Source organism: Phalacrocorax carbo, chromosome 3, assembly GCF_963921805.1.
Source record: "Phalacrocorax carbo chromosome 3, bPhaCar2.1, whole genome shotgun sequence".
Taxonomy (NCBI): domain Eukaryota; kingdom Metazoa; phylum Chordata; class Aves; order Suliformes; family Phalacrocoracidae; genus Phalacrocorax; species Phalacrocorax carbo.
In genome coordinates, this window is record NC_087515.1 from 68,373,451 (window position 1) to 68,401,032 (window position 27,582).

General features: G+C 39.4%; 1 protein-coding gene across 3 annotated transcripts in view; it reads right to left on the reverse strand.

Annotated features, from left to right (window-relative positions):
* Positions 1-592: 592 nt before the first annotated feature.
* TMEM200A (transmembrane protein 200A) overlaps positions 593-27,582 on the reverse strand; it is a 61,922-nt gene continuing 34,932 nt past the window's right edge. For 2 of the 3 annotated variants that reach the window (XM_064447298.1, XM_064447299.1), the window contains exon 2: positions 593-3,758. In XM_064447298.1, the coding sequence (XP_064303368.1) occupies positions 2,267-3,742 (1,476 nt within the window). In that variant the 5' untranslated portion in view covers positions 3,743-3,758 and the 3' untranslated portion in view covers positions 593-2,266. Of the gene's footprint in view, positions 3,759-16,471; positions 16,518-27,582 lie in introns of all 3 variants that reach the window. The other variant, XM_064447300.1, reaches the window with a different exon arrangement.

The window sequence follows — 27,582 nt, forward strand, 5'->3', positions numbered from 1 at the left end:
TTACTGTGAGGGAGAACAAGCACTGGCACAGGTCACCACAGCACTTTGCATGGTGCTATTTTGATTTCTTGCTTTAAGTCAGGAGTTTTATCTTGGTCTCCCAAGGGGGTAAATTTTTATAAGGTGAGTACATTTTTCAGTACCAGGTATCTGTGTTAAAATTAGAAGCTCATGCCCAGCTATACTTACAAAAGGACCGCTATTCCCACATATGATGGTACCCAAACCCCAGTCTTTTAGGCTATGATTTAAGATTGCTGTTAAGGAAATGAAAGCTTACACCATTCACGTCTTCAGTACTGTTTTCCATTTTTGTAAGAATACTTACTGCCAAACTAAAATGAACCGGATGTTTTTTTAATGCAAAATTTCCTTATGTCAAAGCCACTTTGAATACATTTCACATTGTGTGGAAAAAAAATTCAGCCTTTACATGTGTGGGAACGTCATTGGAATCAATTAGTTGTTGCCAAATCTCTAGTGGCGGGCTAACATATTAAGCACAATGTTATATACAATGTTATGATACTTAATTATACTTTTATATGGAAGATTTGAGATCACAGAGGAAAAACAGGTCTTACAATGGATATATGTAGATAGACATTTTATTTCAAAAAATAGCAAATGTCTTAAGAACACAAACCAGAAAGTTATTAAAAGCTTCATAGCAAAATATTTAGCCAACTCTGTTACAATATATAGGCTTGAGGTTCTAACAGTTAACACTATGCCTCAATTCACTGAGCAAATAATGCTCCTGATACATAAACATCGCGCAGTTGAAATATGGAGCTGAACCTTAAAAGAAAAGAGGTGACATTTTTATCTTTCATCTTCCATAATTGAAGAGCAAGGACATTTTAACAGGTTTGATTCTTTTTGGGAAAAGCCATTAAAAATAATTCCTGAGTATTTAGGTTAAGTGAATATATCAAAAACGACCAGTTAAGACCAACATCCTGGTAGGTGAGCCTTGCAGCTTGAAGTGACATTCTCTAGCACGGCTGTCATGGCAGGATCACGGCCTAAATACCTTAATGAAATACATAAAAACCTTCTGGCATGCACATTCAAATTCTCATTTTCTTCAGCAATAGCCTACAACTGTCAACTGTGAAGCTTGCTTTGCTGAGAAAAACATTGTTTTAAATGTCACTTCCTTTTGCAAAATCTTGTAATGCAAATTGCCACAGCTAAGCCTCCAGTGAACCATCACACTCGTAATTATGTGAAATATATAAATCAAAATTTAGGCATGGGGCTTTCATACTATCTTAGTGTACATATTGAATTTTATGCTTTGTATCCGTGTTTTGAACATAGAGATCCAGTTATTTAGCTTCTTGCTATTGTAATGAGAGGCAATATATTAATTTTCCATTATTCTTTTCAGATGCGTGTCACAATAACATCTTTTTATACACCGTGTTTCTAAAATCCTGTTGGCATTCATCATGTTCCTACCATTTTAATTGAATCTGTATATTTCGATTTTAAAACTGCTGCCAATCAAAGTGGTTTAGAGAACTAATCCCAGAAGAATTTTCAGATTTCTTACTTTATGTAATTTTCCCAGAATTACAGGATTACATTACAATGGATGCAGAAAGATTATTGTACAAAGCATAGTTAATAATTCACAACACAGGTATTCAACTCGACCAGTTACAATGAATTCACAAAAGTGGTTTTAATTATAGCCACTCTTTTCTATCCACCCACTCCAATATGTAAACAAGTTTCTCACAATGACAATGGCAAGACGGCAGTTACCGAGATGTACCGTATGTGAAAGACAACACCTAGGATAACGGTCTGGATTTGACAATTCCAGTATGTGCTCCTGCTCGCTTCCCATTCTAGACTGCAAGCACTGTTTTTAGACTCTTGCAGTCATTAAATAAACAGAACTTACAGGTAAAATGAGCTTTTTTCCTAATGCAGGCTTCTGGAGTCAAATCAACAGAAAGTAACATGCTTATATAGAACAAAAGAAATGGCAGCTTGGGAAAAATTGGAATCAGTTGTACCAAAACTCTCCGAGCAATGATAACGTACAGTATTGCAGCTGTGTATTACTAAGACAAAAAACTCTTGGCATTACAAAGATGAAGATCTCTGTTCACACAAGCCAATTTTCATAGGCTATTAAGCATTTGGTTAAAAACAGGCTTGTACTAGTCTCACTGAAAAGGAAACACTTGGTAAAATGTTTTATTTTTAAAAAATACTGTATGACATCTTCTAAATTGGAATTTAAATATTAAAATCTTGTTTCAGAAGTTCCTCGCTTCAGGTTGTTACTCAAAAACTCATCGTGTTCAAAACTCAAATTATTATGAGATCTTGATATCATAAGAAGCTTTTCCTTATTAGTGAAGTCCTTCTTGACTGGCGCCTGTGGCACAAGTAACCTATCCATCGGGTCCTCTTTGTTTTCTAGTTTCATATACCCTTTACTGTTGCTCCGATCCAGTCTGGGCCAGCTGGGGTGTTTCCTTTGCTCAGCTTGGACAGTGAGCGTAGATGGACCCCTGTCCAAGTCCAGCGACTTCGAATGTGAAGACAGAAGATGCAAAGATGTGTTGGACCCAAACTGTTTCTTGGCAGCGCCGGGGGATAAAAGCTTTCCTGTGCTTGGTCCGAGAGTCATAGAAGATTTGAACTGATCGGATGGAGTGTCCACAAATGAATTGTGTCGTGGCAGCATGGTAGCTGCCGGTCTGTAGGATTCATTGGTATCAGTTAGTGGAATGGCCAGAGAATCCATCGACAGATTTCTAGACCAACTCCTAGTGACCTCCGAGTCCTCAGTTATGTTGTCTATACTGGGCTCATCAATAACACAGTTATTCAGTTTAATTACTGGCAGTGTGAAAGCACTAATGGAAGATGACACGATGGATTTTGTTTCACACTTTATAGAGCTAGTGTTTTTGTCATCTGAAGCTTTGCTGGAATGAGGGTAAAGTCCAAAGACTGAACCACGTTGCTCAGTCAGCAAAGGTGGCAGGAGGCTACTCGTGGTCCTATCTTCATTTAGGGTAATCTCATCCTCTTCAGCAGAACTATCCATTCTAAAACTACCCTTGAAGCCAGAGAAAGGTGCAACTGTGTTCGCAGCCAGCCGTGACGCACACGAGCTCCCGCTGTGCCTCAGTTCTCCTTCCCCCAACAAGCCAGTGAAGGCACCACTCAGCTGCTTTTGTTCTTTGATCCTCAGGGTGTGGATGTCTATTACAGTGGAGTATATGTCTCTCATGTGTATGATTTTTGTTTCCTTGTCACGGTTTTCATGCAGAATGGCATTTGCGCAAATAAAAATGAAGATTCCAATGCCCATAGTGAAAGGGCCCAGCATTTTCATCTTATCTGAATGCATGTGCTGTTCAAAGAAACGAAGTAAAATACTTCCTTGGCCGCTCAGGACCTGGGTTTCATTTACAGATAGATTATCTTCAGATCCTAAAACCTGTTCCTTTTGGGGCCAGTATCCAAGGATGGCCATTGCAATTCCCAAGAATGCGATAAGCACTCCCAAAACAAGGAAGAATCCTGAAGGAGAATAGAGACGGATTTTGCCCCTGACGATTACTACATCTGCCCTGGGCCGGCGTCTAACTGGTTTGTTTTCCTCAGAAGCTGGTGCTGCGGCAAGGTTTACATGTTGCTGAGACCTGGCAGAGTCTTGCCTTTTTAAGGCAGCCAGTCCTGTTATGACTCCTCCGGTTGCTATCATAGCTCTATATTGTGCCCTGGGAGAAAAAAAGGAAAAAAAAAGGAGAAATGTTGAGGAAAGTAAAGGTTATATCTGCAAATATAAATAGCACTTTGTTAATCTATAGATAATTTTTCATACTCAAAATATTAATGACTTCAGAAAAGCTTCTATATCTTGATCCAGTTATGACATAGTAACAGTATTGAGATTCACATGGCATCTTAAAAAAATATGCAAGAGTCTTTTATCTCTGTAAATATAGGCAATAAATCTTCCATCAGTGATACAAACAGTAGCAGAAAGTTAGCGCTCTTAGTGGTGATATATCAGGATAAAAGATGAAAATATTCAGAAGTCTTAATAGATGATTTATCTCTGGACTGGTCTGCAGCAAAGTCAATAATACGTTATTACCTTGTATGTGTTTTAGATCTTTTCAGCACATTAGCTAGTAGTTCTTTTAAAAACTTCTGTGGCATACAATGGCTATGAATACAGATCATTCTACAAATCGCCTTTAAGAGATCTTTCCTTATAGATTTCAAATACATATTTATTCCATCATGTAAAGAAGCTTTTATTAAGCCTATTCAGATCACCTGAGTCTCAACTACAGAATCATTTTTTTCTTTCCTAATAAAGCCGATCCTCTTTTATGCATATCGAGATCTTTTTTCTCCCCTTCTTGGCTCCTCATCGACTACAAATCAAGTAGCTCAGTTTAGTTCACCAGATAAGAAATCTTCATAAATTTCAAGTTCATCAATTCAAAGCTTCATCATTTTATGAGGAAATTTTTTCATTTCATACCTGGCTGTCTATTACACAAGAAACACTAACCAGCATGGCTTTAAAAAGAGAAAGCCATGTTTGATAGTTTTTTATGAGTAAGAATAACAAATGAAAAAACACAGTTTAGGAAAATTTTATTTTAGAAGGCATCTTATAATCAGACTCAAAAATAGTTTCTGAGCTTAATTAATTAATATTAGAATGAATACTTGGTAATATTATAGACTAAAAGTAAAATGCTGTAAGCCAGGTATAAAAAAATTACATTCTCTTTGGTGGCCTTACTAGTCTCAGAGATAAAGAAAGGCTCCATGTCAAAGCTGGGGATGGTTACACAAGGAGACAAAGCTAAAGTTGGACTGGGTGAATAATGTCAGAGGCTGAAAAGCAGAGTCAAAGCAAACCGGTGACTGTTGCAATTTACAGGCAGTAATTTTCATCAGATCTTTTAAAATATTTATATTTTCCAAAAAATCTTAGCAGTGCACCTGTTAAAAAAAAATATATTAGATCTATCATAGTATGAGAAACAAACAGACAGACTCTATATTTGGACACCATCACAGATTTCCAACAATGCAAGCGTCACATATGAATATCTACAAACAGAAATTGGTCCAACCCACCAATTATGAACTTGATTATGAAATTAATAGGGAATTTCAGACAGGTGGCCAAGTGGAAGGACTAATCCAGGAAAAAAATGTATCCAGTGTTCACCATTATGCATTCAGCAGCAATTCAGATGACAGTCAGAAAGAGTAGCAACCTGAACTCCCTCCCTGCACCATCATTACTGAAGCACAGAGTGCTTCCTCTCTCTTTGTGAGATAACTTTTCTTTATGAAGGAAAGACCTGATAAAAGTATACAGCATTTTCTGAATTTCTGAAAGAGAAATTCATAGCGTTATTCCAAAAATCTCAGAAATTTCACTTGTTTCATGTTCCTAATCTCTCCGGAAATTCTCACCCTTTGCAATTCACTTCCATATTTATGCTATCTGGGCAATTTCAATAGTTCAATGCCAATTAATTTCTTGACTGCCTTGTGAAAAGCTATTGTTTTTAATGCAACAATTTAAAAATCCATCGACAAGAGTTATTTGACTTTGATAGTCTTTAAAAATTAAAACAAAACTTTCTCATATGCCTATGTGTTTAACAGTTTCTGCCAAAACAGAAGATCATTATTCTGTAAAACAATGTTTTGAATCTCTAGACAGGAATAAATAGGACTTATCCATTATAAAGCTGTCGTATTTTGTCATGGCTCAATTAAATGTAATTAGTTTTCTCTATGAAATAAATTAAGAGAATTATGGCATATCTTTACAGAAATGAATAATCATTCAGCTATAATCAGACCTTTGGCAGGGACAAGGAGTTTCCATATTCATGTGGTATTTTACAAGCACACATCAACCTACCCTGTCCATTCTCAGGGCTGCCAAGGAACTGCACCAGCATAGCAGGGTAGTGCTAAATCCATACTCTGTCTGTTGGTAGCATTTGCTATTTTGCGTACTGTACTGTGCTTATCACAGCTACCTGGATTGCATCAAAGGGTGAACAGAGTAAGCTCACATCTGCTTGCTAAATATTTTAAACATACCTTTAGTAAGAGCTCTTCTCTAACTCTGAAAAGTAGAGCCAATAAAACCATTCTTAAAAATTGCATCTTGGGGTGTCTTTCTATAGAAAGCTCTGATTTGCGAATATTGCAAAAATTGCAGGAAAACCACATCTCAATTTCATTATTAATTGGTCTCCAGCAACTTGAAGGACAGACAGAAATTGAGATCTCTTAAAGTGAAAGTGAGAGAGAAAGCGAGGTCTCTCAAGCCACATAGCTGCCTGCCTCCCAGCATTTCAGGGGAACATGTTCCTCTGGTTCACTTTACAGGCATCAGAGCTTGGGCACAGGGGAAAGAAACTCTGGCTGCAACAAGATACAAGCATATTTTATACATAGAAGGAGTCTCTTTCCTATTTCTTGAGTTCACATCAATATTATTGTATCTTCTTCATGGAAAAAATCACTACCAGGTGTGTAAATAATAATTTGTATTAAGCCACAGTGTTGGTAAGGCTTATAAGCTACTTAATATTAACAGTTGAATTTTGGTCTCTTCTACATCTAATAAAACCAATGGTATTAACAGACATACTGGTATGAGATGATTTCACTTCATGCTGACAGCTTTTCAGAAACCAATTACAACAAAGTACATATTAAGATAGAAACCTTTTTTTAGAAAATATTATATTTAGAATAAAGTGACATTGCAGATACATTTGATTTATTCTGCAAATCTGTTTAGTTTCACCACATAACAGCCATAATGAGTACCAATTACAAATGCTGCTTCTCTTATTTAACACAGTACAGTGGTTACGTTTAGTTTTACCCTCAAGTCTGAATTCAAACTTCTGAACAAGCAAAGACTTAGAAGACTGACTCAGGTAAATAAAGCTTACACTAAAAGCTCAGACAGCATCTCTTTGGTGGCACTTTGAATGAGACAGGCTGCCTCTAAAACAAATTGAATAATGGTAAAATGGATGAGGAATACAGAACAAAAAGAAAGGGACAGGCCTGTAATTCATTTTATAAAACACAACTGTCTTGCTGATATGAAAGCACCACAGCTGCCATGCTCCTCTTGAAGAACAAATGTTGAGTCGCTCTCTAACTTCATAGCTGCTTTGTTTGTTTCATCTTCTGCAAGAACATCAGGTCCAAAGGCCTGGACAGCTCAGGGTTTTAGTCTTGAAAGAAGCGGTAGCCCAGATTTACCTCTACATTTAGCTTTGCTTTGCATTGTGCTGTTGTTACAGAGTGGCCCTGACACCAGCCCTGTCAGCCGCTCAAAGATCACCCAAGAAAAGCCTGTCTTGGCAGAGGTTCTGTAGAGCAGCTCCTGCTTGCTCTTGCTCTCTCTCTGCATTGTTTGCACAGAGAATTACTCAGGCTCTTGACGCTTCAGTTCTAACCTCTTCAATGGCCATTAGCAAGATGTACTTCACCTTTCAGCCAGTCTGTAGGCTAAGCCCAGTTCTCTGCATCTGGCATGCTTTCTAGGAGATGCCTTAAAAAACCTAGCAGCAAATGGAGTAACAGGTGTTATGTGTCCCCTTAGCATGAAAAAAAGATGGACCCCTCAGCAGATACTACTGGTTGTTATCTCAGGTGCCTGTAGCCTCTGCAGGGCCTGCAGAGAGCCATGTGGCAAGGACAGAGAAATGGAGACAAAGCGAAAGATCTGGATAACTGTGGTGGATGCCAGGTGCCCACCAAAGCTGCTCTATCACTCCCCTCCTCAGCTGGACAGGGGAGAGAAAATGTAACAAAAGTCTCATGGGTCGAGATAAGAACAGGGAGAGCACTCACCAGTTACTGTCACTGGCAAAACAGACTTGACTCAGGGAAATGTAAAAAAAGAAAATTAATTTATTGCCAATCAAATCAGACTAGGGCAATGAGAAATAAAACCAAACCTTAAAACACCTTCCCCCCACCCCTCCCTTCTTTCTGGGCTTAACACTACTCCCTATTTCCTCACCTCCTCCCCACCAGTGGTGCAGGGGGACGCGGAATGGGGGTTGCGATCAGTTGATCACACATTGTCTCTGCCGCTCCTTCCTTCTCATGGGGAGGACTCCTCCCCTCCATGGGAGACAGTCCTCCATGAACTTCTCCAATGTGAGTCCTTCCCACAGGCTGCAGTTACTTTATGAACCGCTCAAGCGTGGGTCCCTTCCATGGGGTGCAGCCCTTCAGGAACAGACTGCTCCAGCGTGGGTCCCCTGTGGGGTCACAAGTCCTGCCAGCAACCCTGCTCTAGCGTGGGCTCCTCTCTCCACAGGGCCACGGGTGCTGCCAGGAGCCTGCTCCAGCACGGGCTTCCCACGGGGTCACAGACTCCACGGGCTGCAGGTGGATATCTGCTGCACTGTTAACCTCCATGGGCTGCAGGGGGACAGCCTGCCTCATCATGGCCTTCACCACAGGTTGCAAGGGAATCTCTGCTCCGGTGCCTGGAGCACCTCCTCCCCCTCCTTCTTCAGTGACCTGGGTGTCTGCAGGGATGCTCCTTTCACATATTGTCACTCCTCTCTCCAGCTGATGTTTCTGCACAGCAGTTTTTTCCCCTTCTTAAATATGTTATATCCCAGAGGGACTACCACCATCACTGATGGGCTCAGCCTCAGCCAGCAGTAGGTCCGTTTTGGGGCCAGCTGGCATTGGCTCTATCGGACGCAGGGGAACCTTCTGGCAGCTTCTCACAGAAGCCACCCCGGCAGCCTCCCTGCTACCAAAACCTTGCCACCCAAACCCAGCACAATAACATCTGCAGAAGTATGGGTGGGTAAAGAGCCACAAGAGGGTCTGCAGCCTATTTAAGAAGAGAATACTACAGCTGGAGGAATAAATTCATGCAGGAAAGGTTTGCAGATTTGATGCATAATGGGTAATGATAAAAGAAGCATCACCCCGGGATGTGGACTGACATCTGCTTTTTCCTTACATTACACTGGCTGCCCAAGCCAAAGCTGCCAGAGAAGCTGGAAGGGATTCTCCTTTATCACCTTTCTGTATGGGGAAAGGTTGCTCAGATGCTTAAGGAAAGGCTGTCATAAAGGAAACAAGAAAGAGGGTTAAAACAGCTTTCACAAAAGTGTTGTGAGTAACCACTAGACTTGCATTCGCGTAGCAAATAATGAAGTATTTTCCCAACCAAGTCAGGAGGTTGAATCAACAAAGAAACAGTAGATTGACTCTGTGATACAAAGATAAGGCACAGGTAAATTATCAGACAGACAAAATTAGCGCAGGTGGACATGGATCCCTCTTTTCTACCAGTACAATAGGCTACCACTGATGATCAGACAGAAATATAGTGCATTTATGCTGCTAGCATTACCCATACCTGACTTTGCCTGCCTAGAGGAAGGAAGGGAGGAAGGAGGCAGGTGAGCTGGGGACTCGCTAGAGTAGCTGCAGAGCACAGAGCAATCTGAACAGCCTGGACACCTCCACAGGGAGGTAGAGCAGATAAGAGGAGTGACTCAGAGTCCTTTTGAAGCTAGGAACTGTCTACACAGGTAATTCCCAGTTATCTTTTGGAAGCTAAGCAAATGACAAAATGGGTGGGGTAGGATTTCATGGGATTTGAGGCCAGTTGACTCACTGACTGATTAGCCCAGATATGAGAGATGTGTCAACTGCAAGAACCTATTACAGACTGCACATTTCTGTTTTAAGAGCAACTGAGGCAAGAGCTGCTATTTAGACAATGGCTCTAACGCTAGGCAGCCTAGGAAAATCTGAAAGATGTGTGCAAGAGCACAGATTCAATGAAAGGAATTGACTTCATAGCATGTTCTAGTGGCTCCAACTAACTTCTCTTGGTTCCACAAACTACAAACTATTTATTTCTCTCTTTCACCCAAGAGGCTGCCCCTCTTTCCTCCCTAAGGACTAGCATCACCTTAACTGTACTGCTGTTAACTAACTTTTTTCAGAGATGGTCTAACTATTAAAAATCTAATTAATCCCTTAGCAATTGTTCTCAACTTGTAGTATGCTTTAAAGCTTGGGGCTTCTATTTTAGATGCCTGAAAGCTTAGCTAATTTTTTTCAACTATTTTGGTACTATAAAGGTTATTACTTCTACCTACAACTTAGCCTTTTGAATACAGACATAGTAATGTGAATTATACTGAGATCTTACACTTAATTTTAAAGGTATGCTAGCAGCGAAGATGGGAAGCAAACTAAAGAATACTAGAATTGTATTTCTTTAGTATGATTTGTTTTATTCCAGATACATTTCAGTGTCCCTTACGACATCTAATCTTTTCTGTTTGCATATTTCTCTTTCATATTTACTATCTGAAAAATGGTTGAAGCTTAATTATGTGAAATATTCAGAACTATACATGCTATTTCCCTGTAGTTTAACGTATGTAAAACTTTCTCAAAAGCATAGCTCTTGTGTCTCAGCAAAGAATTAAACATCACTGCAGTAAACAGTGTGTGACAGAACATGATTTATATTACCATAGCATTTCCTATCTTACTATTTCAGCTGATTAGGAAATTTATTTCCCATTAGTACTTGATTTGTTATCATTTAACTGATTCAATTTCAAATTTTAACAAGAGGACAAATTTTAATATCAAGGAAAGTTTCTTTTACCTTTGATAAACCTAGAGTCCTAGAAATTAAGGAGGTATGCGAGAGACTGTTTACACAGAAAATATTTCTCATAATCAAGAATGCAAATGATAAAGTAATAAGAGAACTGATAACGTAACTGAGTAAACAAATAGTATTAATCTGCACTTAACACAGCTATACTTTTCTCCTGATGTACAATACACACCTATCAATACATTATCTATGCACAGAGGTTGTTATCTGGTACAATCTGTTCTGTTCCAATGGTAAAAATATGCAACTTTATATGCCCAAAGGGATTAATCATTCTGGTAGAGATAAAACAGCAAGACCAAACAGAGGGTAGTTCCACAAGACGCAGAAAAAATCACCTCAAATTACATTTTTATTTAGCAGTTTAACAAGCAGCCCCCTCCAAATGCCTAGCACACCAATGGGACTACCTTATGAGGCATCTCTCTCCTCATACCTATTCAAAAAACGACCTGATTGAACAGATTTAAAAAGAAAAGAAAGCAGGCAAAAGACATCTTTTGTATTCATGATTATGGGGTATTTTAAGTGTACTTTAATTGACAATAGGTGAGAAGAAAGCACGTGAAATGTGGTATTAAAAATCTTCATAACCTCAGCTGGGATTTTAAAGTCATGCTAGCAAAAGCCAAGGACAGGAAACTGCATGCCTGTTTAAAACATTAAAGCTTTGAAATTTCCAGCTGAAACAAACCCTTTGAGTTCAAATTCCCTTTAACGGTGCCTCTTTTAGGCTGTAAAGGGATAAACTTAGGTACTAATCACGTCCTTTTAACCTCCTGGCTGCCAGTCAGATTATGCATACAGGCCAAATCGTGCAAGCAAGCAGTTTCACAGCATAAAAAGGAAAAGGGAAGCTGCGCATGGGTCAGCCGATGCAAGGGCACCAGGGTGTTCGGGTGCAGCAGTAGGCAGAAGGTCCATCGCAGAGATTAAAAACTGAGGTTCCCTGGATATTAGTAGACTATGCAGCTGTATCAAATGGTCTGTACTTGCTTTACAATAGGTCTATGTTAAATAGTAAAATCTTCGCACTCGTAAGTGGAAAACAAAAGCTCATATCAAGGACACGTCAAAATCTGCTGGGAAATTTGAAGTCTGACAGTGATGCATTTATTTAAAAAATTTAGATCTGGCAGTGGTTATCAAATCTGCACTGTACTAGTCCAAGCAAGACCACAGGGGTCCTGCCGTTTTCTCTGCACAATCTGTGAAATATAACTAGGCATGGCACATCAGAACTTTCTTAAAAACACTGAAATATTTACTGCTTTAAGGAATCCAGGGGGTCCACAAATTGTGAAGGACAGAAAACTGATTTGGAGTGGATCTAGAGGATGGACTGAACACACACTGGGAACCAAAGAGAAGCAGCTCATTGTTCTACTATTAAAAGCTGAATACTGAAACAAACTAAGAACGGAAAATGAATTTTCAAAAAACAAATCTAGGATTTAAATTGAGAATTATGAAATCTCATTTTTATAGATATTTCTATAACTATACTGTGTCACACTGGTTTGAAACATATGCAAAGAGGTACCTTTACATTGTACAAAGGGGCACAGTTCCCTTTTATCAAAGTGACTCTGATGCAACTTTCAGGTGTGGCAAGCAGTCGAAGGAACCACGCTCAGTCCACACGGAATATACCAAATCTGCGTTTGGACTTGCATTCATCCTATTTCATTAGCAAGCCTGGGCCATTGCATTCCCTGACTTTTACGACCGTCCACTGCCTTGTGTTAAAGCAGGACTCTCACAGCTAGGGAAGTCAATGTATGACTGAGTAACCCAACTTCCTAATCTAGCCTTCCTCAAGCTGTTACACTAAATGTCTGCATAATGACTCAGTAGAAAGGCTATAAAATTACCCCAATTCACAAAAATTACAATAAAAAATCTTTAATCCTCCACTATTATTTGGAGGGGGGAGAAAATAAAACTCCAATCAAAAAAAAAAAAGCCAAACCCCACTGAACTAGAGTTATAAAACTACACTTCATTACTATTAAGTGAACCTCTCAGCTGGACAAGGAATAGAACTTAGTGACAAAGGTACAACTGATCAATACCCATACTTTCACAGTTCATCAGTTTGTGTCCGCAGTAATGCAAGCCTCTCCTTCCTTTAGAAAGCACATGGAAGTGAGCTTGAAGAGCAAAATTTTATTTTTCAAACAAAACTTTGGTACATACTGTCCAGGACAGCAGGTCAGAGCCCTCGTTCATGTAGACAATGTGAATATAGGATCATATACAATCACTGGATAATCCAAGTGAAGCTGGAGCTCAGGAAGTCTCTAGCCAAACCTCCTGCTCACAGCAGGGCCAGCTGCATGGTCAGACAAGGTTGCTCAGGGCTGTGTCTAGTCTGGTCTGGAAACATCCCCAGGACGAGCTGGCACGGCCTCCCTGCCCAGCCTGCGCCACTGCCCCTCTGCCCCATGGGGAGAAAGTTCCTCCCTATATCCAGTCTGAACCTCTGTCTGTTGCAGCAACTTCTGTCTGTTGTCGCACGTCCTAACACCACGTGGCACTGTGAAGACCCTGGCTCTGTCTTCTTGAGCACCCTCCTGGAGGTACTGGGGGGCTGTTGTTAGGTCCTCCCAGAGCCATCTCTTCTTCAAGGCTAAACCAGCCCCACTTGCTCAGTCTGTTTGCAGGGCAAGAGTTTCAGCCCCCAACCTCCCTGGGGGCCCCAGGCTGAACTTGCTCCAGTCTGCAAATGCCTTTCTTCACGTTTTATTAATGTCAAATTCCTTTTTTGAAATCACCTGGGATTTTATTCGGCTCTAAACTAACTTGAAATAATCATCCAATAACTATGGAATATCATTGTATGGTAAAGTGAGGATGCCTGTTACCCAGATTTGGGGAATGCCATGACGGCATTCTTTAAATCAAACCAAACAAAAATCCCATTTGAATGCCTTCATCACTTACAGTATCTGTCACATACATTAATTATTTCAACTGTTATGCCAAGGTCAAAAGTAAGGTGAACACCCAGCAATACTGCACAGAGATGAATGCCTGTGCTGCTTATCCTCTTTGCTATTACTTCTTCTTCAGCCTGATCCTTTCAGTGGGTCATACATTGTATTCTGTGCAAAATCAGCAACATTCAATATTGGCAGCATTACACAGAGCTCGTTAGCCACTCACAAAAGCACAGAGCACACATCAAAGACAGAAAAAGGAACCTGACTTTCTATATTTTGCTTTCAAGACACTGCTCTCTGACTTGGCCTAGTTTTGGTCTACAAGGTTTTGCCTGGCCCAGTTGCATTCACTTTTAAATTTGTTCCATCCTCAGCTACATCTGCTGGCACGCTGCAGTAAATCCGGTGTGAGTCTACAGAAGTTCATGGATTTTACCAATGTAAAACTCATGTAAAATGAGGTTGGAACCAGGTCTCTTATGTCTAGAACAGCTTCCCACCCATCATACACTGAACCAAACCTGTTCTCAGGACACAAAACACCTGTCTCATGCAGCATAAACCCTGCCCCACCATCATCATGGGTGATGTCCTGAATTCCCAGCTGTCCTGCTCTCCATAGCTGTACCAGCTTAGCTCAGTCCTAGATGACAGACTAAAGAAACACAAGCTCTCAGGCACCAGTTGTATTTGTGGAATGCCTACTGTAATCTCTGTATTCATTGTATTAAATTATCAATAAATTGAGAGCTGTAACTTGTTGTCAGAAGTAGGCACCAATAAATTCTTTACTTACACACAGGAATTTTAACTTGTAACGCTCAGACACATCATGTCCTGTTCTAAAATATATTACAGAACTAAAACAAAAAGCAAGAGGGAGCTAAAAATAGGCTGGGGAAACAAAAACAGGAGGAAGCTTTATAAGATTTGAAGAAAAGGTGCTTAAAGGTGATTGACTAATAAAGTTGTTTCATTTTCTTTCTAGAAGAAAAAAGTATGATATGCACACAGGAAAATAAAAGTTGGATATACTAGGCTTTACTTTTGCTTTTATTTGCTTGCATTCTCCAGTTTGCCTGAGTTTTTCTACTAAAAAACAGCCAGGGTTTTTTTAGCCTAAATTGAGTAAGGTGATAACTGTCCTTTATGACTAAAGTGACAAAACCTGTTTCTAAGCTATTTTAGCACTTTAGTTTGTGTAAATCCATTTTCTAGCGAAAATCAGCACTACAAATGGAAGCAGATATTGGCAATTTAGCCAAATATTCATGATTATTTTAGATACATTTGTCCATTCACATTATTAGTGCTCACATTCAGTAATTAGAAAAGATCCTGGGTTATCTATGCTTACAGGTGAAATAAGTAGACTACTTTAAATCTTTTATGCCATGCAATCTATCTGCTTTCAGTATAAACAGAAAATAAAGCTTTTTATTGAAAAACAATCACTTTATGAGCACAATCTAATTTAAAATTTGTAAAAGAAGCATGTGGAGCTTTATGCATTTATTCTTGTTTGCTGCTTTTTTTTTTTTTTAGTTTTTATCTTTTAGACATTCCAAAAATAAATGAAGGAGCTTCTTTCAGAGGTAAAAAGTGAAAACTGTGAGATAATACTATAGCCCAGCAACCCTACCACTGAAATCCAAAATCCACAGAACTTCTGAAGCACGTTCACACCATGCAGATCTGAGTATTGATCAGCTATCAACCACAAGTCATGAAACAAATTTTATACAGGTCTCTAGATGTTTCTGAAAGACTGAATGTGTAAAAGCGGAGTAAAAGCTATGTTCTCTGTCATCTACTGCAAAGGAAAGGAATGACTAAACACCCCTGGGCTCAGTGTGCCAAATAAATTCAGTTTCCTGGTAAAAACCAAACATGAAACAAGATCAAAAATGTTAGGAAGTATCTTCATTTACAAGCACTGGATTGCTGGTTCTTCAGTTCTTATGCACAAAACTTCAAATAGAACTGTGGCAGGCACTTGGTGTGGAGGTATATAAGCACAAACAATGCTGGAGTGCTTTGGCTACCATTTACACTCACATCATCTTGCTTAACTAGCAATCTGTTACTTGATTTACTCAGAGGCAAAATCTCCAGCCTAGACACACACTTAATGTAGGCAGTGACCAGCTGTCATGAGACCAAACAAATATCCTTATCTACACTACATGCTCAGTTAATCATGTTAATTAGCAGATTCTAACAACTGTAATTTCCCACTGTATACAAGTCCAATGATTGGAAGATCAAATAATATTAGGAACAAAATAAAGCAGATATTTCAAAATTTTCATATTAGATACAAAATCGATACCATGTGCTCCACAACTAAGATGTCTGAGCAAAGCTTTTCCTCTGACCTAGAAAATACTTCTTGTTCTATAAAATATACAAACCTAAAGGAGTAGGAGTTAGCATTCTCTGTTTACTGTCAGAGACCTAGGACCAATTTTTTAAACACACTCAAATAATGCAAGAGCCTAACTCTGAAAAGTACTTAGGTATCTACACTGTGTAGTTGTATTTGAAAATCTCAGTGCATGACAGAGGTACAAAAAAGATGTTAAGTGCCCAGCCACAAGGTGAGAGTGTTTATATGGCCAACAGGAACAGCTGCTTCAGCACAGATGAGGCCCTATGCTGTCGTTACGCTCATCTGGTCTGTCATTGCTTTCTGAAATCTTTGCCAACTATGATCTAAGGAACAATAAAAAAACATGGGTCAGCATTAGGATGTCTTTTATACCGAGGACCTTTGCGTGAGGTAACTTACCCTGTCAAGAAGCAAGACAAATCAGCCCCTCCTGAGGCCTCTGTTGCTGTAAAGAACAAGGTCACAGTATCTGAGCTGTCACATTTAAAGACAGTTTCGGCATCTCTACACTAACTTTCAGTGATTCAGGGATGCAGGACTCTGAGATAGTTACAATATAATTACATTCATCCACAGGGACAGAAAAATAAGTGTATGAGGTTTAGGTTATTTTATGTTGGCAAAAAATTAGGCCATTGTTATATCATAGCTATTACAGGACATTAGTATTGGAATGAAAATTTTCTTGGGTCTCAGGAATCCCACAAAAATAAGTTAACTGGTTAGTGTGATGCTGTTCCCAATATGTCAACAATAGTTTGAAAAGCTAGATACAAAAAAGGGATAGTCAAGCACTACTTCATAGAGAATCGAAAGCGTAGTTCAAAAATACTTTTGGTATCCCACATAGTCAAACTTTTTTGCCCATTAATGGATGTTACAGAAATAAATTATTATTAAATTAACAGTAAAACTCAACCATGTCTTCAGCTGCAGACTAGAGTGATCTAGCCAGACATCCACATGGGGGCATCAGTAGAACCTGTAAGCATCCACACTGCTACTCAGCTTGTTGACCAGCAAACACAAGTTACAAAGTACACATAACAGCAGCAGTTGCAAGACAAAAATTAATATTTCACATGTATAAAACAATAGAAATGTCAATATGAAGGCTTAAGATCATTCCAATTATGTAAATTATCCTTCACAAACAATTTCCTCTGTACTTTTACTCATACCCATTATCACTTGTGTTAGAATAACCACTCTCTTGTGCTGTAACACCTCAGATTAAGGACACTGCAAACAGGAAGAACCCAGAGAGAGGCAAGTAACCTATGAGTAGTGAGATGCTAAGAGAAAGACATGTTGAAATACTGTGGAACTACATTTATAGAATCGTATCTTACGTTATGGTAGCAGAGTTCACATACACAGAGACATGATTTGCTTAGTAAATCTCTCTTTTATTTTACCATGAACAATCTATGAACAGCATTGGGGGTTAAAACCAAACAACTCCTTGGCAGTACATAAAGGCCAGTTAAATAGAGCAAAAGAACTGCTACCTCCTTGCTTCTACTTGCTTCCAGAATGCCCAGGTGCTGTTCACACAGTGGACTTGACATAGAATCATAGAATCGTTAAGGTTGGAAAAGACCCTTAAGATCATCGAGTCTAACCGCTAACCTATCACTGCCAAGTCCACCACTAAGCCATATCCTCACCACGTCTACCCTTCTTTTAAATATCTCCAGGGATGGAGACTCAACCACCTCCCTGGACACCTGTTCCAATGTTTGACAACCCTTTCGGTAAAGAAGTTTTTCCTAATATCCAACCTAAACTTCCCCTGGTGCAGCTTGAGGCCATTTCCTCTCGTCCTATTGCTTGTTACTAGGGAGAAGAGACTGACCCCCACCTCGCTACAACCTCCTTTTGGGTAGTTGTAGAGAGCGATGAGGTCTCCCCACAGCCTCCTCTTCTCCAGACTAAACAACCCCAGCTCCCTCAGCCACTCCTCATAAGACTTGTTCTGTAGACCCTTCACCAGCTTCCTTGCCCTTCTCTGGACACGCTCCAGCATCTCAATGTCCTTCTTGTACTGAGAGGCCTAAAACTGAACACAGTATTCAAGGTGCAGCCTCACCAGTGCCCAGTACAGGGGCACGATCACTTCCCTGCTCCTGCTGGCCACACTATTCCTGATACAAGCCAGGATGCCATTGGCCTTCTTGGCCACCTGGGCACACTGCTGGCTCATGTTCAGCCAGCTGCCAACCAACACCCCCAGGTCCTTTTCCTCCAGGCAGGCACTCCTCCCCAAGCCTGTAGCATTGCATGGGGTTATTGTGACCAAAGTGCAGGACCCATCTACCACAAAACTTTCTTTCGTGACCCTTAAAAGGTCTGCCTCCCTCACCTCAGACACCTACACTCCATCCTGTTGCCCTACATTTCAAACATCTACAGCTTTTCCATGGGACCTGACATATGGCAGAGTTGCTGTTACTTCGTTTTGCATCTGTGAATCAGCATATGTCTATCCCCCTATTTTGCAGAAAACCAGCTCCATCCAGTTGTTCCAGTTAGACTGAGTCCCTAACAGAGGGTTTGTGGAACAGTAGGCTGCCAGGCCTGAGAAAAATGAGAATATTCCTAATACATGAGGAATGATAAATGGTACTGCTAGCTAAAGCATGGTGCCCTAGTTAAAGACCTATTAATGGGTGCATTGCTGATAGTGTGCTAGCTTATCTAGTGTGCTGCGCAATTTCAATGCCCTCCGTTCATAAAGTCTACATCTGTGTTTTAACATCTTTGAGCTACCCTGTGCAATTTAAAACTTGATCCCAGTTGACCCATACGATCAGGACAGATGTCAACACTGACTGATAATAGGTAACATTTTAATTTTAGCAGGAGATGTCAACTTTTATTAGCATGTATTATAGGTTGCAAGTTATTCACAAATGACTTGCAGTATTCTTATTTTAGTTCCTCGAGGTCCTCACTTACATTGGTATTGCTACATCACCTTATGATATTAATATTTTACTTACTTTTCTTTAGCCTGGATATGGTCACTGTTAATGGCAAAGACAAATATCAGTTTATTTTAATGAATATCCTCCTGACTTCCACAAAGTCAGCATACTGTTCAAAATCAAGCACTTATAAGTAAGGCACATTTAAACTAAAATGAATGCGTGGCCAAGTTATTTGAAGCACCTTGTTGAAAACTGTTGATCTGTGGTACAAACAGAGACAGCATAAACAACTAAAAGATGATTTCAATAAGGAGTTAAAAGTCAAAAAGACAGAAAAAACCGAGACAAGTATTTTGAGTTAGTGTAAAATTTACATTCTGTCTTAAGGCTTTAGTGTCTTCTCAGCTCATCACAGAGCATTTGTAGGTATCAGTCAGTCTGGTATGTCTAAACCCAATTTCTGAATGCATTAGTGAGGAGAAAAGAACGTAAAGGTCAGTAAAACTCAGCAGACTACTGAATACCAACAGATACAGTATGGGTTGTGGGGTTTTTTTAAGACACTACTGCAAAATTACCAGCTCTGAATAAGAAAAGCAGGATGAAGAAATGGGGAGAGGGAGATAAATTGAAAATGTAGGTACAGGTTGAGCAGCAGGAAGCTGCCAGCACTCCACCATGAAGTTTTTGGTTCAGAGTGTAAGGCAAAGAGTGAAATGCAATATCACCAGTTCATTGTTTTTTCAGTAGAAGGCTAGCAATATGCTACCAAATTACTGGAAATAGATTTATTTAGACAGCTAAAGCAACAAGCAAAAACAAAACAAAAATTATCCATGCATAATTAAAGCTATTCACTAAAATTCATAGAAAATACGCAGAATACTTTTTAACAAATGTTTAATTTTGATTCCTCTTTTCTCACAGTTGTGTTTAAAGGTCACTGTTCAATGCTTGTTCCTCCCAGTGGAAAGACAGCAGCAACGCCAGTGTAAGTATGGAGTAAGAGGCAACAGACATTAAAATACAACAGACGTCATGGAACAGTTGGGACTATCCAGATTAGTGCAGTTAACACCAACCAGAGCATGCCTGAAGTGTAACCAGTCTCTAGTTTTGTGAGATACTGTCCTAACAGGTCAATTCTGAAGACAGGTACTATGCTAGCTCTTTCACTTCCTTGGGAAAGCCTGGAGGGCTTTGATTGTGCAGAAAAGGCACCTCCTAGAACACCATGGGTAAAGTAAATGGGTTAGACAGCTGGATTACATATATACACATGAGTTCAAGTTCATTATGGGACTAAAATGTGAATAAAGTAATTCCTACTTGTTCAAGGCAATTAAAGAACTGCAGCAATGACACAGTAAGCCAGATACATGAGAAAGTAAAAGGACAACTGTTATGTTTTCTAAAAATATGCCCAAGAATTAGCAGAGCAAATATCAGAAGGAAAAAGTTCTGTACAACATGAACTGAGCTTGACATTTGAAATAGTGGCTGATAGAGCTGCAAACATTGAGGACCACCCAGAGTGAATAAAGAGGTAAAGGGGCATGCAGAGAGATGAACCAGATCATGCAACTGTGTGCAAACAGCCTGGAATGTCAGAGATAGATTGTAATTTAACCAACGCAAATGCCAAAAAAATGAAGATAACAAATGAGGACACGCTAGGAGGCAAGGAAAAATCAAATCAACAGTGAGATCTATGCAAGCAATGAAAAAACACGACAGATGAGAATGAAACCAAAAGGGAATGTAAAAAAAAAGCATCTGGTTATGAGAACTGTGTGATTTGTAGGAAATGTGTAAGGTCTGTGGGAGTTAACTAGTCAGATACACTTGCAGCTGCTGGCAGATCTGGAAGCTGATCACATCCTCCAGGTTCAGCTGGAGGGTAAGATTTTACAGAACAAGAATCTCCTTTTCCTTTCATATCACACTGCTGTTTTTCCTTTACAGAAATGATCGACCATCACCTGTTCAGAGGCTAAATGACCACTTCACAGGTACCTAATTTAGGCTTCTCATTTACTCTTCAGTTTTCCTTACCCTAGAGCATCGCTAAGACACCAATAAGAAAACTTGCTACAGTCCTCACAGAAGTCATGGACTGCTCTGTGCTGATTCAGTATAGCCACCATCGGAGGGAGAAGTACTGTGTACTCTGAGCAGTTCGTAAGCACCTAAGCCTCAGACACTTATGCCAGCTGGCTCTCTTGGAAACGAGCCTGCATTGCCCTGGTACCCACGTGCAGCTTCTCACACTGCCTTGACATCCCGGGGCGTGGTTCTAAGCCAGGCACATCCCAACCAAGATTGTTCCAAATTCCAGCCAATTCTGATGCTTCTGCTTTTCAAATAGCTGTGAATTTGAGAAAAGGTTTAACACAAGCCGCCTGCACTTTTTCAGGGCTGAGTTGCTGAGTGGGTGAACGAATGGGTCAGAACAGAGGGTACTCACAACATCTCTACTGTAGCCCTCGAAAGCTAAATTCAGAAGAGAAAGATCCAGAGATAAGATGCCTAGTACATAATTAGAAATATAATTTCTGTACTATCAGAAAACAGAATAGATCATGTCAGTTATTTTGTTTTTGTTGTTCTTGTTGGCAAATTTTTATTTGTTGCAATGTTTTATTCGGGATCTTTGAAGGACGTCTGTCCAGCTGCAGGCTGCAACCATGAATACTCACAGCGTTTCAGATTGGCTGAAAGCTGTGTTTAGATTTTTCACTTGGACAGTCCACTTCCATACAGTCCCAAGTCACATTTTCCAAGCCATGGAGAGATGCTTGTATAGTAGGCATCTATTACTTGCTTACTGATAACATGTGGCAGCCTTTCTGTGCCACAGAAGGAGCCTTCCATATACCTGGGAATGGTCAGTGACAACACTGAACCTGATGGTTTCCCAAGGGCTGTTACTACATGCCTTTGCTGAACAGCAGCACAACAGTCAACTCATCGCTGCCAGACATGCTGAAAGCAGGGACACAGTATGAGCGTCTTAGTGCTCAATATTTGTCTGCTTTATTTAAGCCGACTTAAATCTGCAAACAGAAACCCAGCTGTGCACTCTCTTCCTAACTTTTCAGTTCATAATCCATATGTAGATCCACAAATCTAGCCTGAAAACTCCACATCTGAGAAGCAAAAAAATAAATGACCCATTTTACAGGAAGCTTGTGTGTACACTATGTGAAGCTAGGGCAGAACCTTAGCAGATTTTGAAACAAGAAAAACCCAGATGAGTCAGCCTGCTTTGGGACCAGTGGGACAGATTCCTAAATAATCCCTAAATTAGCCTGGAAGGAATCATCACTTCTCCAGCTCATAGGTCTTACCAAACACAACTCCCTTGCATGCAGTCTGCATGCAGAACTTTTCTTGATGAAATATTCTCACTTATACTAAAATCATTACAGAAATGTCAGTAAAGACTGTTACTGTTAATTACATCATTATCCCCTGGTGTCATAAATATCATCCTATGTGATCCTGCTCAGAGGATCAGCATATGTAAGGAGATTCTAATTTTCTTTCCTCCTGAGGTATAATATACATCATGCAATTTGTAAAGCAGGACCGTGGTGCCACCTCAACTGTTTTCAGTACAGCTGGGCCATTCATGTCACTCTAAAGGCCTCAAGTCCTGTGAGCTCTGAGAGGTGGCCAAAAGTTGAGATACCAATGTGCCAACATTTTCTAGCTCGGAAACTCACAATCTGTGCATGATGCAGCACCCTACTCCTCCCCTATTCTATTCTACTTGTTGTTACACTCATGAATAAGCATAGTGACACCTGTCCTTGAAGAGTGTCATACAGTCCTAATTGTATTACACCACTGTGTAGTACTTGTTCAGAAAAAGCATTACTGAAGAGCATTGGTGAAGTGCAATACAGCCATCAGAATATTTCTATGCAACCTTTAATTTTCCAGCGCTTCCTGATTATATTCTGATTTGAGCTGTGTGACCCAGCTGAGCATTAACGTTGATTTTTGAACTTAATTACAGACACTCTGGCTTGGAGAGCTGTGACATGCTGAAATTCAATTGAACTGGGCTTGCCCTGGCCTCCTCCTAATAGACACTGTGCTGATTAATCCAATCCTGTTCTGATTTTCTGCAGCACAGGCTACATTTACCTATTCCCATTCCTTCACAATGAGTGCTGTCCACCATTTGCATCCTCATTTAGCACGGATTAACCATATGCTCCACATGAGCTTCTTGTACTTGTCTGAAACAGTTATCACAGAAAAAAGAACAGGGGCAGTAAGAACAAGACAAAAGAAGGGGAGGGATTTACAGATTTAGATTTGTATAGGCTGCAAGAGGCATATATTGTTCAGAACATCTTTACTCATCTGCATCTTTATTCTTATCCTTTCCTTTTGACAGCACATGCGGTTGTATTACAGGTCAGTTTTTAAGAACCTTTATTTCACCGATAATGTAAGCAGATTACATCCACCCAGGGCCAACTCTTGAGGACCAGCGTTAGCGTGGCATAATGACAAATATTTGTTTACTCTACTGGCTCAGGGAAGGGGTAAGTAAGAGATGCTGTTTCGAGGTAAGAAGTCCTGATTCATGTTTCTTACCTGTAAGACCATAAACAGACCCAAGCATACCGGAACCTACTCTTCATCAATATCACAATAAAGTTATGTTCCAGGATGTCTGGAATATAGCTATAAAAATTATATCATCAGAAGATTATCACCAGTGGTATTTAAAACACTTCTAAAAGGTCAATATCCCTTTCCTCATTGTGGAACAACTAATGCATAAGAAAGCTTAGGGCAAAATTTTAAAGAGTGATTCAGAACCTTTCAGAAGTTACCAGGGATCTTCATTCAAAATGGAAATTGAGTTCCCAAATTACTTAGAAGTTTTTGACACTTTTACCCTTAGGGTCTGAACCTGCAATTATGGAAAGGTTTAGCTTTAAGCATTTCAGCGTTAGGGCTTCCTGGTTTCCATCTGTTAACTGGGCTGTGGCTCTTTCGCTCTGACCCTAGAACACTCTCTTCAAATTCCTATTTACTAAGCACCAAGTAATTAAGTTATAACTGTTTCCCTTGACAGTTATTCTTTCCTCATTCCTGCCCTATTCTCCACATAGGTCAACCCTGAACTGGGTTTTAAGGCTTCAGGCAAGTTTCAACTGAGGAATTCACGCCTTGCTGTCTTTAGATCTGTAGAGCTTTACTGTCTAACAGCCTCTCTAATGGGAAAAGGAGGAAAATAATTTTAAACAAGAATACACAGGCCATATTGTTCACTTCCCTAATGTATTTATAAGGTGATGCCTGTCATTACTTTGGGACAAAATCTTTGCATTCTTCACTCTCTATTTCAGCAGTCCAGTTTGCTTGGGGTTTTGCATTGCACATAAAAAGCAGATTCAAAATACATTAAGTAATGACCATATTCAGTAATTCCTCCTTAAAATATAGTAGGCTTTATATAGCACCAAAATATAGGCTATGTTTGTGTGTGCAAAAAAAAAACCAAAACCCATGTCAATTCAGAACACGTTAGCAAAGTTACTAACAAAGATTTACCAGTCTTTTGCTGAAAGGACCTTTCTAATTATAGTCTTTCAATTTTGTTTTTTAAAAACATGCTTCCTTGTAGTTCACAGCCCACCTGTGAACTTCTGCAGAGCTCTGCTGCAGAAAATTACAGGGGAGGGGGAAGAGAATAATATATCATAAATGTACATGGAAAACATTTATTATAAAATATTCCTACAATATATGGGCTGCAGCAATAGTTTCGTCAAAAGCTCTCTGTCAGTTGAATATTTCACCTGGGGACTTAGCATCAGCATTATTAACATGCTTAGTAACCAGAATGCTGAAATATATATAAATTCAAAATCGTGCATCTTTCTACTATAGTATGAATGATTACACAAGGGCTACATTACTGAATATACCACACATTCAAATGTCATTTGTTTACACCAACAGAAAATAAACATATTAACAGAATAAACAAATTCTATAAGGCTTTGTTTACTCTTCCCTATACAGGCTGCCTTGCTGAAACATTGAAGCTGGCCCCTAGACACAGTCTTCTTCATAAGGATCACTTCACATTTTACATTTAATATTCAGCTGCTCAGTAAACATTAATTGTGTTCTTTCTCCACACAAAATTAAAAAGAAGCCCATGCTTTGTACCATGTCAACTAGAGTACTTTAACACTCAGAATAACTTCTACAAATATAAACTCTTGCCAATTTAGGTGAAAATGTTTCTTTGAATATTTTTTAAATACTCTCTCTTTGATGCCACCCTTAAAGCCAAACTAAAATCCAGGGAGAAAACAGTTTAGTCCCTTTACCAATGGCAAAGGTAGCACCAGATATTATTTTAAAAATACAAGACTATAAAAGATGTTTGGTTCGTTATTTTACAATCAAACCCCATTATAATCTCTTTCAACAAATATACAGACCCCATTCTAAAAAGGAAGTATTTGTTTCCACCCTCACACTGGGATCACTCTACTCCAATAGCTAGAAATATTCTTCTCACTTCCAGATCCATTTTATTCCTGGATTATGCTCATTTTATGCTCATTTGGTTTTGTGCCACATATTCTGAGATAGTTGAAGTCAACTATATTTTTGAGTTAAGCTCTGCTGATGAAACAATCCATTGCTATTTCTTTCTCTAATGAATTAATTTGTTATGGTACCTTCAGAATTCCCAGTAGTATTAAGCAGGACAGATTAATCACTTTTTATATTCTCAAATCACTTGTTTGATCCACCAATACATTTAAAAGTATGCTGAACTTTAAGAATATGAATATGGCAGCTGACCTTGACAGCATTACAAGTGTGCTTCACATTCCTTAAGCTAAAATGCTGTGTGCATTGACGAGTTGAAGCAACATGCTCCACAAGTTGCAGACTGAGACCAAGGGAGCAGGAGATGAGGACCTGAGGTAGCCAATACAAAGGACAGGCACAAGAGCAGATGCAACAAGGACAAGCTTGTGCATCAAGAAAGAATAACCTAGGGCATAACATCCTGGGGGTTTGCTGTTCATTTTTAATGTAGTAATTCTTATTTCTTTAAGAGCATACCTATTAAGACTAATCTAACAATCAATACCATATTCACATGATGCATTTGATTAATTAGAAATTAAAAAAGAAAAAAAGTACTCTACCTGATATCAGCAACTGAGGGTTTCTTTTTGTAAAGTAGCTAAAATGTTTCAAACAAAGCAACTTTTAAGCTTAAGTCTATTACAAGGAATAAACATAAAAATATTACTTGTGAAACGTCATCATATATTACAGATTGAAAAATGCCTTATTGTAGTGAAGACCTTAAGTATTAAACTCCATTTGCGCACTCATGCAATACAAAGCAAATATTCAAGTATTATGCTAGCTCTTCCTTCTCCCACTTTCCCAGATTCTAAACCTAGGCTTCCCTCCCTCTGAAATAATTATAGTAATGGGAGCAAGAGGTGGGCTGTAGCCTTTGGTGCCATCAACTGCTGTGAGGAAACACAGAAACTAAAGTGCTGACAAACAAACGCAGGATCAAACACTCAGTGTTGCATGGTGGTGGATGTTTCCCAGTTGCACACACAGGGGTTAGGTCCTAACACCTTCCTCTTCCTGCAGGTTTTTTGTGAGCTGTAATCCTGCTGAAGTCTTAATGTAAAAGATTCACAGAGGGACGCTGAGGAGCTTGCATAACCACCCTGGATCAGGGTGGTTCTTTCAAATGGACTGTAGGCTTTAAGATTTCTACAGGTTCAGCACTGTTATTGTCTTTTGACTTATTAGCTGTTTCAGAAAGATCTGCAATTTACTTTTTTACTGATAGGTGACTTTAATCCATATAAAGACATATGCGCAAATCCCTGTTACTGATCCTGCAATGTACAGTTGAAGAAGGGCTACATTTTTCATACTTTTTGCCCTTTGCTTGCTTTTGGGTTGTTTGAGGTTTTGATTACTCATTTTTTCCCATGCTGCTCTGTGTTTTCCTCATTGTCACCTCAACTGATTTTCTTGAACTATTCAAAACTAAACATGTTTGACAACTGTGAAGAAAATATGCAAAAACAAAAAAAATTAGATTGTTCTTCCCAGATCCTGAAGACACTGTTACCCAGCTAACGTAAGTTAGAGGGAGAATATAATGATGTCTTCAGCAAACACTGAAGGGCTTGAAGTCTTTTTCCAACCCTAAAGGGCTGATTCCTTAGCAACAGAAAATATGCAACATTTTATGTTCCAGACCATCAGCTGATAATAACATAATGAAAGCATATATATCCACTGTATAAAAATACTTTTAAAATCTGGCTTTGGAGTAATTATCCAGTCACAACAGCGAAGGCAGTAGTAACTATCCAACCTCATTATAATGAAGGCAGAATCTTGATCATCTCCCTAAACTTTATTTGTAAAAACCATTCTGGTGAATCGTGGCAGTGGAGCACCCCTCCCTCTGTCTGGTAACACATGCAAGAAGCCCTGCTTTGCCAGTTGCAAGGTGTACCAATCACAGAAAACAAATTT